This window comes from Physeter macrocephalus, chromosome 14 (genome assembly GCF_002837175.3).
Source record: "Physeter macrocephalus isolate SW-GA chromosome 14, ASM283717v5, whole genome shotgun sequence".
In the NCBI taxonomy this organism is placed as follows: domain Eukaryota; kingdom Metazoa; phylum Chordata; class Mammalia; order Artiodactyla; family Physeteridae; genus Physeter; species Physeter macrocephalus.
Genome location: NC_041227.1, coordinates 90,085,798 through 90,099,697, shown reverse-complemented (window position 1 = coordinate 90,099,697; position 13,900 = coordinate 90,085,798). Strand labels below are relative to the sequence as shown.

The 13,900-nt window shown below is 38.9% G+C and overlaps 1 protein-coding gene across 3 annotated transcripts in view; it reads right to left on the bottom strand.

Annotated features, from left to right (window-relative positions):
• Positions 1 to 13,900, bottom strand: part of RABEP1 (rabaptin, RAB GTPase binding effector protein 1) — a 104,270-nt gene that overhangs the window by 20,119 nt on the left and 70,251 nt on the right. For 2 of the 3 annotated variants that reach the window (XM_007102823.4, XM_007102824.4), the window contains 5 exons: positions 13,140 to 13,318; positions 10,996 to 11,127; positions 5,740 to 6,207; positions 4,137 to 4,241; positions 2,244 to 2,360 (listed from right to left, as the gene is read on the bottom strand). In XM_007102823.4, coding sequence (XP_007102885.1) covers positions 2,244 to 2,360; positions 4,137 to 4,241; positions 5,740 to 6,207; positions 10,996 to 11,127; positions 13,140 to 13,318 — 1,001 coding nt within the window. The remainder of the gene's footprint in view (positions 1 to 2,243; positions 2,361 to 4,136; positions 4,242 to 5,739; positions 6,208 to 10,995; positions 11,128 to 13,139; positions 13,319 to 13,900) is intronic. The other variant, XM_028498753.2, reaches the window with a different exon arrangement.

Below are 13,900 nucleotides of genomic sequence, written 5' to 3'. Positions count from 1 at the left end.
ATAAAATATTCATAATCTCCAAGATCAATCTAAAAGTACTTGACATAGAAAGAATCAGGAAAATGTGGCCAATTCTCAAGAAGAAAGAAAATCAACACATGCCAACCCCATGATGACGTAGGTTGGACTTACCAAAGACTTTAAAGTAGCTATTGTAACTATGCTGCCCGGTGTAAAGGTAAATACTGTTGAAACGAATGAAAACATAGTTCTCAGCAGAGAAAAACTTTTATAGTTTTTAGAAACTATATATTTCTAAACTGTAAAGTTTCTAACTTTAAAGGTTCTAGGGGCTTCCCTGGTGGCGCAGTGGTTGAGAGCCCGCCTGCCGATGCAGGGGACACAGGTTTGTGCCCCGGTCCGGGAAGATCCCACATGCCGCGGAGCGGCTGGGCCCGTGAGCCATGGCCACTGAGCCTGCGCGTCCGGAGCCTGTGCTCCACAACGGGAGAGGCCACGACAGTGAGAGGCCCGCGCACCGCAAAAAAAAAAAAAAAAGTTTCTAACTTTATGTTTCATTTAAAGAAACAAATGAAAAATTTACTATAAATTACAGCACAGAATCTGGCATAAAAATAGGCAAATAGACTAATCAAATAAAACAGAGTCCTCAAACTGACCCACACATGTACATTCACTTGATAGTTAACAAAGATGATCTTGCAGAGCAGTGAGAAAAAGGTGATCTTTTCACTAAATGGTACAGGAACTGACTCTCCATATGAAAAAATAAAATAAAAATTTACCCATATCTACAGCTTATACATAAAAGTCAGTTCTAGATGGATTTTAGATATGTGAGTGGCTATAAACAATGAAGCTTCTACAAAATACATGAAAATATCTTCATATAACCCCAGGGTAAGAAAATATTCTTTTAAAAACCAGGATAAAAATCACTCATCATAAAGAAAAGATCAATAAATTTGACTACATTAAAATTAAGAACTTCTGTTCATCAAAAGACACCATTAAAATAATGAAAATCTAAGGTACTGAGTAGAAGACATTTGGGACACATCACCAAAAGGCTCTAATAACATTATATAAAGAACTCCTATCAGAAAAATAAGTGGGAAAAAAAAAAGACAACCCAATAAAAAATCAAGCATAAGACTTGAGAAGTAATTTCAAACACACACACACACACACACACACACACCCCACACACACAATGATATCCCAATGGCTAACAGACATGAAAAATGCTAAATAACCTCAATGGTCGTAAGAGAAATGCAAACTAAGCCACCATGAAATACCATTACACACCCACCAAAATGGCTATAATTAAAATAACACAAAATGAAGTCTGTCAAGACTGCAGACCCACAGGAATTCTTCTCATACATTGCTGGGGAGAGTATAATTCATACAACCACTTTCTGGCACAATTATCTCCAAAAGTTGACATACATTTTGAACATTTTGACCCAGGCATTTCCACTCCTAAGCACATACCCAGCAGCAACACGCGCAACAAGCCCTATACAGAAATTTCAAAGTAGAATTATTCATAATATCCCACAACTGGAAACAACCCAAATGTTCATAACATTAAGATGGATAAATTATAATATATCCATACAATGGTATGAGTATACAACAATCACACACATTTGTGAGTAGGAACCTCACAATGTTGAATGGAGGAAGACAAACACAATGAATGATTGTGTCATTCATTGAATACAGACTATATGATTCGTTTGTTAAAATAAGAAAGCAGACAAAGCTAATCTAACGGTGTTAGACGTTAGGACTGTAGTTACCTCTAGGGAGGAAGTAGTAAGTGGAGGGGGAAGTGAGGGCTTCTGGGGTACTAGCTAATTTTCTATTACTCGATCTTGGTGGTTACACAGATGTTAGTTCAGATATGTTTGGTATATCTGTATATGGTCACGTTTTTTCCTATGCATGGTATTTTTCCAAAAGTCAAAAAGAAGATAACTAGCATCTTTCTTGTCAGCATGTTTCTTGTGCAGCAGAAAAATCTAATAAAAATCAAAGGGGAAAAGAGAACCAGAGCCTCCTGATATTTACTAAGCAGTTACTTCAAAAGTTACTTTCCTTAAATCTGTAAAACAGACACCAGAGAAAGATCAGTTTGAGATATTCTTATCTGAGGGAAAATAGAACTGCCAGATCTTCAGGGCAAGAAAGAAACCTTACTAGGTTTTCAGAACTTTTATTTAAACAACTCAGTCATCTCCCAGGGGCCACATTCTAAAACCCTCACTTACCTGGTGACTTGAATCTTCAGTGCTCTGCTTTATGAAGTCTTCCAGCTCCTGTTTATCTCTCATTGTCTTCTCTAACTGGTCATTTGCTTGCCTTAGCATCACCTGTAGCTTTTTCACCTATGAAATTTTAAACGTCAATTAGAAGGAAGTACCAGAATTTTCATAAATTAAAAAAAAAAAATCCCTACCTCCAGAAAATTTTTTTAAACCTAATCTCTTTTCCTGAGAAACAAATTTGTCAATTTGGGGGAAAAATGAGATGAATTACCTCATTCGACAACTATACTGTGCTTTACAGTTAACAAAACATTTTTCATATCCATTATCTCATTTGAAAATATCTGCTTTTCCTCCTGGGTCTTCTAGGCTAGGGCACTGGCCTCCCTGACTCTATCTTCTGCTGCCAATCTACAATCCACTCTAACACAATAAATATTTCTAAAATGGAAGTCAAATCATATTATTTCCCTACTTAAAATCCTTAAATGCCTCCCAAAATCTTCAGGGTAAAATTTAAATCCCTTCAGTCATCACACCCCTCCCTCAATCTCATCATGGCCTTCCCTTTTTAGCTTCGTCTCCCACTATTTTCCCCCCACTCTCTCTCCACTCTCTCTTTCCCTCTCTCTCACACACACCCCCCCTTATGCCCAGCCACATAAACTATTCATACTTCCTAGAACACACAATTTTCCTTCATAGCTGTTCCTCTGTACACATTTCCTCTCCTTGAACAGCCTTTCTCCACTTCTTTTCCTAATTTTTACTCTAGCTCTAAAACAAACTTAGCTGAACTGTTACCTTCCCGAGTTAACAGCCCATAGTTAACTTAGATGCCTCTGCCCATCCTCTAGTTCTACTTGTACACGTACAGGAACAAACCATATTGAACTGATGGCTTGGATTGCAACACTGAAAGCTCCCTATGGGCAGTACGGTGTTCTCTCTGTATCTGAATACTCAGAACCCAGTGAAGTGCCTGCACAGATGAAGCAAGAGTAAAATGTCTATTGACACGACTATGGAATCCAAGATACCCCATTCCTATACCACACTCTCAGAGGCCAACTATTGATATGGTAGCTTCACAAATAGCTTTAGAAATTTATCTCTAAGCCATCTAAAAAAAAAAAGCATATATGGAGAAAATTAATGCCAAGGGCATTTGAAAATATTAAACCATCATTCTAACCTGCTTAAGCTTATTTTGAAGCCTAGGGTAACACTCCATGATAACCAAAGAACAATTTGGAAATATAAGAAAAAAGTTATTTTTTCCTTACATATACTTTCACAAGTTTACTCTCATGAAGTTCTACATCATTTCCTAAATGTTATCAGGGAACCCATTATTAGGCACTGTATTTGGAAAGGTACTTGTCAGTTTCAGCATACCTAATCTACCAAATCTTAATTTCTGTGACCCTGCAAACTAAACTTACTTCAACAAATTTATGACAAGAATTAGGCAATAAGCAATGAAGAGTACAAATACTGATTAATGTAATATCCAATTAGAAGCAACAGTCAACCCAACCCCTTATCTCCCTAAATCTCTGCAGCATAAAGCACTTTCCGTGTGCATGCGTTCCTGACAGTAACACTTCCAGGCCTTGGGCAGAAGGAACAGGCTGGGAGAGGAGATACGCCAGCTGAGCTGACCTGTGTGTGGTACTGGGCAAGCTAATGAAGCAAAGACACACAAAAGCAAAAACCCTATAGTGTGCTCCCAATGGAAACGTCACTGTCGTTGCATGTACCAGATCATTTCAGACTTAACAAGTTGAATATACTGCATAAAGCAAACTGGGAGGGGCGAAGGGCAATTAATTCAGCACCTCCAATGAAAACTACAACAGCTCACCAATTTCACACACCCCAAAAGAAACTCACCTGGTCTCTTGTTTCAGCCTCTTGAATCTGAATTCCTTGTAACTGTTTTTCATAATTGGAACACATATCACAACGTCTACCAAGTTTATTTCCAGCATTATGTACCTGAAGGGCACCAAAATTACCTCTTATCAGGCAGAACAAAACAAGTCTACATCACATACTTGAGGAACACATGCAGTCTTACCTATGTTACTCGAAGTAGAAAATGGAGTAAACAATTTATTCAGGGACTTATGGCAAGAAGTTACAATAGAGAGCTGGATTCTAAGAAATCATAAGTCCAATATAAGTATGACAGGAAAACAAGGGACACAACTTTATCATCAAGAGGCTAAGGGGGGCTTCCCTGGTGGCGCAGTGGTTGAGAGTCCGCCTGCCAACGCAGGGGACACGGGTTCGTGCCCCGGTCTGGGAGGATCCCACGTGCCGCGGAGCGGCTGGGCCCGTGAGCCATGGCCGCTGAGCCTGCACGTCCGGAGCCTGTGCTCCGCAACGGGAGAGGCCACAGCGGTGAGAGGCCCGCGTACCGGTGAGAGGCCCGCGTACCGCAAAAAAAAACAGGCTAAGGGCCACAAAACGCCACATTTGAGGGAAACACAAGGAAAGCAAAAGGTACTACACCGTGGCACTCACAATTTAAATCAATACTACCCAACAAGGGAGGGGATGGGGAAGGGTGGAGTGCAAATTAACCATTTCACCAGCTCCAAACACAAAGGAGGTATGAAACAATTAAATAGCACCTTCTCAAACGTTTTGCATGAGACCAAGGAGAACAGTTTCTTTCAGGTTTAATAAGCTGTTCCACTTGCTAATCAACAGCTTCTTTAAAGAGAAGTAGCCCTGAGTAAAAGAAAGCAATGGAAGTCATAAAACCTGTATCCTAACCCAGGTTTTGCTACTAAGTCGAAGGGGAAACCTGAGCAACTCATTTGACCTTTCTGAGCCAGTTTCCTCATCTATAAGTTGGAGAAAATCATGCCCTGATTGTCTCATTATTATCAAGTAGCTCAAAGAGAAGAGGTATGTGAAAAGGCTTTGTAATCTGTAAAGCACTATGCAAATACATACTTAAGTTTTTATCTCCTAATCTTACTTCTGAGTTTGCAGATATTATTAGGAGGAAAATCAACCTCATTAAAGGTTGCCTTCTCTTCTCTCCCATATTTTCCACCCCCTCCTTAAACTCATTCTAAGCATCAACTGCTGAAAAGCATTTGTACTTTAGACCTCAAGGAAAGATGAAAAAATATGCATCTTGGAATACACTGAGATTATAGAAAACTGCAAGGAAACCAAATTCGGGCTACACAAAGTTAGCTATGCTATTCAAACAGATCGCTCCAACTTAAGAGATGTGACTTCAAGTGGAGAAGTTCACACTTAACACAATCAGCTAGTCAGTTCCCTTCTCTGTCATAATCACCAGGAACAGCCAAAGCAGACAATGACAAGGGTCAGACAATATGGGTTAACACCCATTCGCTGGCAACCAGTGAGAGCACTGACTCCAGGGACCATCTCTTGAATGAACAATAAATCCAGAGCTACCCAGTATCCCTCAAAGTGAGCGAGACGAGAAGTCAGGAAAATAACTCACCTCTTTCTGCAGGAGATTCCATTCTGTCTCACTGACTAAGCGGTAACCACTGGGAGACACATAAGCACTTTCCATACCCTGTGTGACACTAGACAGGAGGGATGCCGTTTCTTCTTGTTCTGGTGTCATCGCCTTGATTGCTCTTTCCTGATCTTTGGTTAACATAAACCCACTTGGCATTTGCAGTGACCCAAGGGAGGCGGTATCAAAGTTCTCAGTCACCGAATCTGCTCCTACCAACGGTCCAAAATCTGATTCATCCAGGTTCCCAGCAGATTTTGCTTTGTAGTTATAGCCTAAAGCTTTGGATTGCAGGGAGCCTGAGGTTCCCAAGCTGTCTGTAGACTGTGCTCTCCTGAGTCCATCTTTAAACATGTCATTGTCTGATTTACTGAATGGATCCCCGGATGGCAACAGTAAGTCTGCATCTAAAGAATGGACTGAACCATGGGTGCTATCTAAATGCTCCTGAAATGCGAAAATACATTGCCAGTTAGACAATTCCTGATATTTTCAGAGAAAAACTACCACATTTTATAAAGTATTTTGCCACACATTACACATGACAATCTTTATTTAGTGTGCTGCCCTCATATATTCATTGAACATTTATTGAGTGTCTTCTATATCCTGGGCACTAAACCAAGCACTCAGAATACAAATGTGAACAATCTCTGACTTCAAAATGCTTAGTTTCATGAAAAAAAAACAAGTGAACCAAGTAAACAGGCTATTAGAATATCATAGTCAATAAAATGACAGGCTACAGCTATGTACTGAATGCTCTGGGAGCTCAAGGAGAGGAATTCAGCCCAGACATAAGAATCAGGGAAGGTCTCCTGAAATTCAGTATTGGGTATATGGAACACGAGGTGCCTGCTGTATATCCAAGTAGAGATGTCCACCCAATAGAGGGACAAAGAAGTCTTTAGATAGAGACTTGGGAGTAACCACTATACAGTAATAATTAAAGCCACGGCAGCAAATCAGAACACTTAGGATGAGTCTGTAGGATATGAAGAAAGCCAAGGGCAAGGCCCTGAGAAACATCAATTTTGTCCATTTTGGGGAGGGACAGAGGAAGGAGTACCCAGAATAGAAGGGAAATGAGGATAATGTTGTACGCTAGAAACTAAGTTTCAAGCAAGGTGTAATCAACATGTTAAATAAGGCTGCATCAAGTGAAAGAAGCCAGACGCAAAAGGTCACACACTGTACGATTCCATATCTATGAAATATCCAGAATAGGTAAATCCACAGAGACCAAAAACAAATTAGTGGTTGCCAGAGGTTAAAGGGAAAGGAGAGTAGGGAGTGACTCCTTAGTCATATAAGGGGTCTCTTTTGGGGGCGATGACAATCTTCTGAAACTAGACAGGTAATGGTTGCACAACACTGTAAATGTACTAAAGGCCACCGAATTGCACACTTTAAATGGTTAATTTTTTGTTACGTGAATTCCATTTCAATTTTTTTGTAATGTGGCGCAGCACACTCCCAAAGTCAAAAAAGCACACCAGTACCATTCTAGCACAGTTTGTAGGAAAATCAGAAAGCAAGGAAAATGTAGCAAGCTTTTCTTGAAACTAAATTTATTCAATTTAAAGAACCGGCTTTTATTTTAAGATACTATCCTTTCTACTTTTTGTTGTTAAATGCCCTTCCTTTTATGAACTGGAAAAGACTAAAATACAGATTTTTTTTCAACGTTTTAAAAATATCCTTACTTGGTATAATAAAAAGCTGACAACTTTTATGTTAATTCCTCCATTTATTTCTTTTTAAAGGTTGTTTTTTTTTAAGGTTTTTTAATCTGTGAAATTCCGATGGCTGAGGAACACAAATCTAGTATATACTGAGCTAGCTATGGCAAAGGTCCCAAATAAGCACCCTAATAAAAAAACCGGAGAGAGAGCATTCTGTTAGCTTATAAAGGAACACGACATCTAACGCTATCATATATTAACACAATGCTACTGTGACACCAAAGAAGGAAGGGGACAGGGGCAAGAAAGTTGTGAGGGCCATTTCAAAAGCACCAGACTACCATGCTGATAACAATACTTATAAGGAACATATACTTGTAGGGGTATGTAAACTGTTACACTGTTTCTGAAAGATGATTCAACAATATGTTTGTTTATGCTCTTAAACTCAGCAGTTCTCTTCCCAAGAACTTATATTAAGGGAGTAATCAGATAAGTCTATGACTTTTACACAAAGAACTATATATATAATAGCATTATGGCATTACTCATAATAATGAAAATTTTTTTACTAGTGAAAAATGAAACAATTGACTATCTGTTAGTGTGTTAATCATGCTTATTTTCTATATTTTATGATGTTTTTGACCTTCTGAAGGCCTTGCTGGCTGAGGAGAGACTGCCTCTTCCAAACTAGCTAATTCCTAGAAATAATAAACAACTTGCCTATGAATATGTCTTTCACATCTAAATCAACCAATCTCAAGTCGATACTCCCAACCAACTCCTTTATCTAACTCTTACACACCAAGCCAATATTTTCCCTGCTCTAAATCAACCCAGGGCCAGGTACCAGAAAACTGAAGATAGACTCTATGCCCCAAAGTCCACTGGATTTATTCAAACTAGCCAGTCTTATGCTATTTACCCTGCCCTATCTTTCCCTCAAAAATCCCAATAATGGCTGTGGTCCATGCTTTCCCCTTGCTCCTGCTTTTGCTTCATGACCAACTCTGGTGCTTCTCCATGTGACTCTGCACAGTGTACCATGACGCTCATTTCTAGAGGGACTGTAACATTAAACTTTTTGTTCAATGGCATTAACCTCTCTATGTCATCACTCGGTCACCTTTATAAATTAAAACCTGGGCACAAATCAATTTGTAGGAGATTAAGGAATTATGGTACATTTACATGCTGAAATACTGTTAGTCATTAAATATCATTATGGGGGAAAACACTGATGTGCTAAAACCTTTAAAGACAGATTTAAGTGGGGGAAAAAAATGTACATAAAACATCATGTACAGTTACAATCTATATTATGTTTAAAAAGTACAGATAGGGCTTCCCTGGTGGCGCAGTGGTTGAGAGTCCGCCTGCCGATGCAGGGGACACGGGTTCTGAGCCTGCGTGTCCGGAGCCTGTGCTCCGCAACGGGAGAGGCCACAACAGTGAGAGGCCCACGTTAACACACACACACACACACACACACACACACACACACACACACACAAAATGTACAAATAGAAACACACATGTGTTACCTTTGGAAATGGAAAAAGAGGGAAAAGAGAGGTACATACCAAAATGTTAGTGGTGGTATCTCTGGCTAGTAGAATTATCAGTTATTTTTATTTTGTATGACTTTTTGTACTTTCCAAATTTTCCATAATGAACACATATTACTTTTGTGGTGAGAAAAGCATATTCTAAGCATTTAGGTTAAAGAAGATATAGGGTCCTACAAATTTTAAGGGGCTTTAGCAATATATCTAAGTCTCTAAAGCATTCCATATTAACTTTAAATCAACAGGCTAAACTGTCACTGCCTCTCAATACAAAACAAGTACATTCAACATTCAAACTGCAAAACATCAGATCTGAAAGGCTATAAGACATTTCAATGTCAGAAAATGTTATGCACAATATACAGTATAAATCTGTTAAGACACTATTAAAAAATTTTAAGTGCTTCACTGTAAATCACAACAAATTTCCTTTTCCTGTTTTCCTGCTAAAATATTTTTTTTAAGTTTGAAACTTTGCCAAACATTCCTGGACACAGGACTGCATGATGCAGAAACCACATAATATTTGGCAGTATGCAAAAATTGAGACATTCTCTTGGAAGTCTATTTTAAAAAAAGACAAAGCAGAATCAGGGCAAAGTTCTCAGTGTATGAGCCAAGAGAGAGAATGTACAAAAACAATTACATCACACTTTTCAGTGTCCACTAGGATTTTTTTAAAGCATTTTTTCAATGTCAAATAATCAATAAACATGGAATTATGAGCCACCAGCAAGTAGATTTTACATGGCTCAGTGTAAATCTGCAAACTAAACAGAAACATAATACCTTTGAAAGTGAGAAAAGACCCTTATCCAATTTACCTGAAACTGGTTCACCAGGCAGGGAAAGGAGGTAGGGGTGGGGGAGTAAGTATGAATCTCTAAACAGCAGGGACAGTATAAACAATGTATATGAGCATAGAGAGCTAGTAGAAACGTCTGGCTGTGATGAAGGGGAGAGTATGCTAAGGCTGGAAGGGTCAATTCAACTCCAAAGACCCTTGTATGGCAAGCTGGGGACCTTAGTTTTTACCCTAAAGTCACTTAACAGAAGCATTTCCTTCCCTGAAGAAGAGATATCAGCTTGAGTCTTGAAGGATGAATAGAAGAACTCCAGAACTCAGAAAGGCAGAGGGAGGTAAGCATTCCAGGTAAAGGAACCAATGTGCAAGGCAGAGATTATAGCACAACCAGATGAGCAATGTGGCTAAAACAGAGCGCATATTATGAAGGGTGCTGACTGTCTGAGTGAGGAAGTTGCACTTAATTATGTAGGTAATGGGAGTGAGTGGTGGTTCTGACTAGGGGAGTAGCCTGACTATAGCTGCACTTAAGAAAAATAAATCTGACAGTAATGCTGAGGGTACAGTGGAATGGGACAGGCTGAAGACAGGAAATGTAATGAGGAGGCCCTTGCCACATGTGGGTGAGAGGCGATGAGGCCATAGGACCATCACTTTACACTTTCCACCTCCAGGTCTCTCTACTCTGCCCATTCCCAATACCTGAAATGTTCTACCCTACTCCATCACAATCTGCCAAACCCCACACACTCTTCTCAGGGCTTAAGATCTAATACTTGATAATACTCAAATACAGGACATAGAGAATTAAGTGTTTCAATACTTTAGATAAAATCTCTTTTAAACAAAAGCTCAAGGTATTAGAGACATTTATTCATATCAAAAAAGATTTTGCAGATATTATTTAAATTTTCTTCTAATGTTTTAATTTTGGAACCGCTAGAAAAAAGAACATCTAATTGTTTCACAGATCATAAGAGAAACTGCATGTTTCAAACTGTACTACCTATAATACTGTAAAAACAGTTGAAAATAAAGTATTATCACTTTATCTAATTTTCAGCTAGTAGCTACTACCCACTTCCCATATGAACAATGTAACTAACTAATGTATGAGAAGCTAAAAATGGTTAACACTGTGTATACGATGATTTTAATTATAGATTCATTATACCTCCTCATTTGATAACTGGGCTGAAGATTCTTCATGAGTTAAAGCACACACTACTGGTATTTTTACTTCTTCCTCAACATTTGTTTTTTTGTGATCCTTTCTCTTAATAAGTCTTTGTTGTTCATCTTCCTCCTAAAAGTTAGGAAGAAAAAATACATATTACCCAGGTAATCTATACTCAATGATTCCCACAGTTCTTTAACCACTCAAAACAAATATAAAAGTATACTACATGAAAGGCAAAACAAAAGACAGCAAATCACCCACGTCTTCTTCAAGTGATTTGAGAAAGAAAATTTACATAGAATGTTCCTTCGGCATATTATGGAAAACAAATAGGAAAAAGTTATGGCATTACACATCCATTTGAAACATGTACAAATTTATATGAAATACAAATGAATGATTGAAGCTGATGTAATAATTCACTCAACAAAGATCAAAGATACCTTCAATGCGCCCTGCAAAACACTCTAGTAGGGAGGGGCAAATACACGATTACATCACTATATAAGTATGTACAAGGTTCTATAGGAGAGAAAACAAAGATTTCATCTGAGGGAGCTAGAAAGGGGGGCCCAAAGAAGGTAACACTTGAGCTGGATCTTGAAGAATCCGTAAGATGAGTTTGCCAATTGTGTGAGAGGAGACAAGCAAGGGTTCCAGGGAGAAAAGAAGTATGTAAAAGGGAGAGGGGCACGGAAGAGCAGCCATGTGGGGAATACTGAATAACCTCATGTGACTAAAAAGAGGGCAGGCACACGAGTAGTGAGGTACATGGAGAAGGGGGTGGTGATTAAGTGCTTAGACTCTGGAATCAGAGACTGGTCAACCCTCAGATATGCCATTAGTCCCTATCTCATATGGGAACTTTTGTTGTGTGTTTTTCTGTTTTGAGAACCACATGAGATAAAGCTTTACATATAAAGCCTTAGCACAATGCTGGCTCATAGGCCTTAAATGACCAGTTCTGGAATTTAGACTATTCTAATGGGAAGCAGGAAAAGCATGATTGTATCTGTACTTTAGAATCTAAATCCTCAAGTTGACTGTGTCTACACACAAGATGAATGAATCAATTAAGAGAAAAGAAATTTAAAAAGGAAGAAACTTCTGAAAAACAAAATCTAACCTAAGTTACACAAGATAATTTAAAATATTTCTTACAGTAACTACAAAAGCTTCTACACAGCTATCCTAGGGAAATATTTGCACACATACACAACATAGTACAGGATATTAGCTGCAAAACTATTTGAAATGACAAAAAAAAAAAAAAGAAAAAAGAAACCATCTAGATGCCCACTACAAAGAGAAGGATTAAATCAAATATAGTACATCCATGTTACCAGCTAACAAGAATGAGACAGATCTCTAAAGTGAAAATATATCCAAGATGATGCTTATGAGAAAAAGAAGCTACAGAATAAATACTTATACTATGATTTCAGTTGTATGGGGAAAAAAAATAGAAAACCTGAATATACACTTATAAACACACAGAAGTGGTGTGGAATACTACCTTCCAAACTGATTATTCCTGATTACAAAAGTGGTTATTTCTGCAAAGGGAAGTATGTGAGATGTGAAGGGAGATTTTCACTTTATCACTTTATTTGTTCACTTTGTATTTAAAACAAAATATTTTAACATGAGTATTTATGTATTACTCATTTAATTTAAATAATTGTTTTTTAAGATAAGGAGAAAACAGGATCCTGGGTATGCAGCCCTCTAGACACCTTTCATATCACTCAGCCTCTCCATCCCCACCCATCACTGTCTAATAAGGCTTTTAGAGCAATGTCACAAAAGACATGGCCGGGATTAACACAATTCAGGAGCCCTAGGAGAACTGGACAAAACTGCAGAGAAAGATTTTCTCAGAAATATGCACTACTGCATCCTGCAGACTGAAGAGGATCATTTCTAAATCAGTTCTTCCCCTTCCCCCCAGACAAGGCCATTTCTAAAGTTGAAAAAAAAAATCCCTCAAATGCAGCTATTATGTTTTTTGAAATGGCATACATCAAATTTGTTTCAGGCTTAAGTCAATCTATAATATACATCAAGAAATATGATCATGTGTCGGGGTGGAGTGGTTTATTAACAAGGCAAACAAGTCCTATAAAACTGGTATTCACCTGATCTTTCTTCTTCAGTTCCTCAACTTGTCGGAGCTGTTCTGAAGTTAGCACAATTTCCATTCGCTGCATGTCCCTCATCAGCAAACGCTGAGATTCCAGGAACTGGTCATTGGCCTTCTGCCACGTGTGTTTCAACTGGTTGTGCTGCTGTCGCTCTTGCTCCAAGAGATGGCACACTGTTTAGGAATCCCCCAATCAAAAACACTGAATTTTAATGGTAGGCAACTTCTTTAACATAGGACTAACTAGACTAGACCTGGCCAAAGGTCCATCCGGTCTGGGATTCTGCCTCTGACAAGAACCCAGGGGCAACCTGCCATAGGACAAGGCAGCTGTCCCCACACCACCTGTCTAAGCAGAGTCTCCCAAAGTGTGCTCCTAGGAAGAGCAATGTGTGAAAAAAAGATTTCTGTGCTCAGTGAGTTTCAGAAACCTTGGGTTAAAAACTTTTTTTTAAAAGATTTCTTGGGGCTTCCCTGGTGGCGCAGTGGTTGAAAGTCCGCCTGCCGATACAGGGGACGCAGGTTCGTGCCCCGGTCCGCGAAGTTCCCACATGCCGTGGAACGGCTAGGCCCGTAAGCCATGGCCGCTGAGCCTGCGCGTCCGGAGCCTGTGCTCCGCAACGGGAGAGGCCACAACAGTAAGAGGCCCGCGTACCGCTAAAAAAAAAAAAAAAAAAAAAAAAAAAGATTTCTTTACTGCAGGACTTTGAACTCAGGGTCTTAAGTATGTCTATGTTCTCTTGTAAGGTGATATGT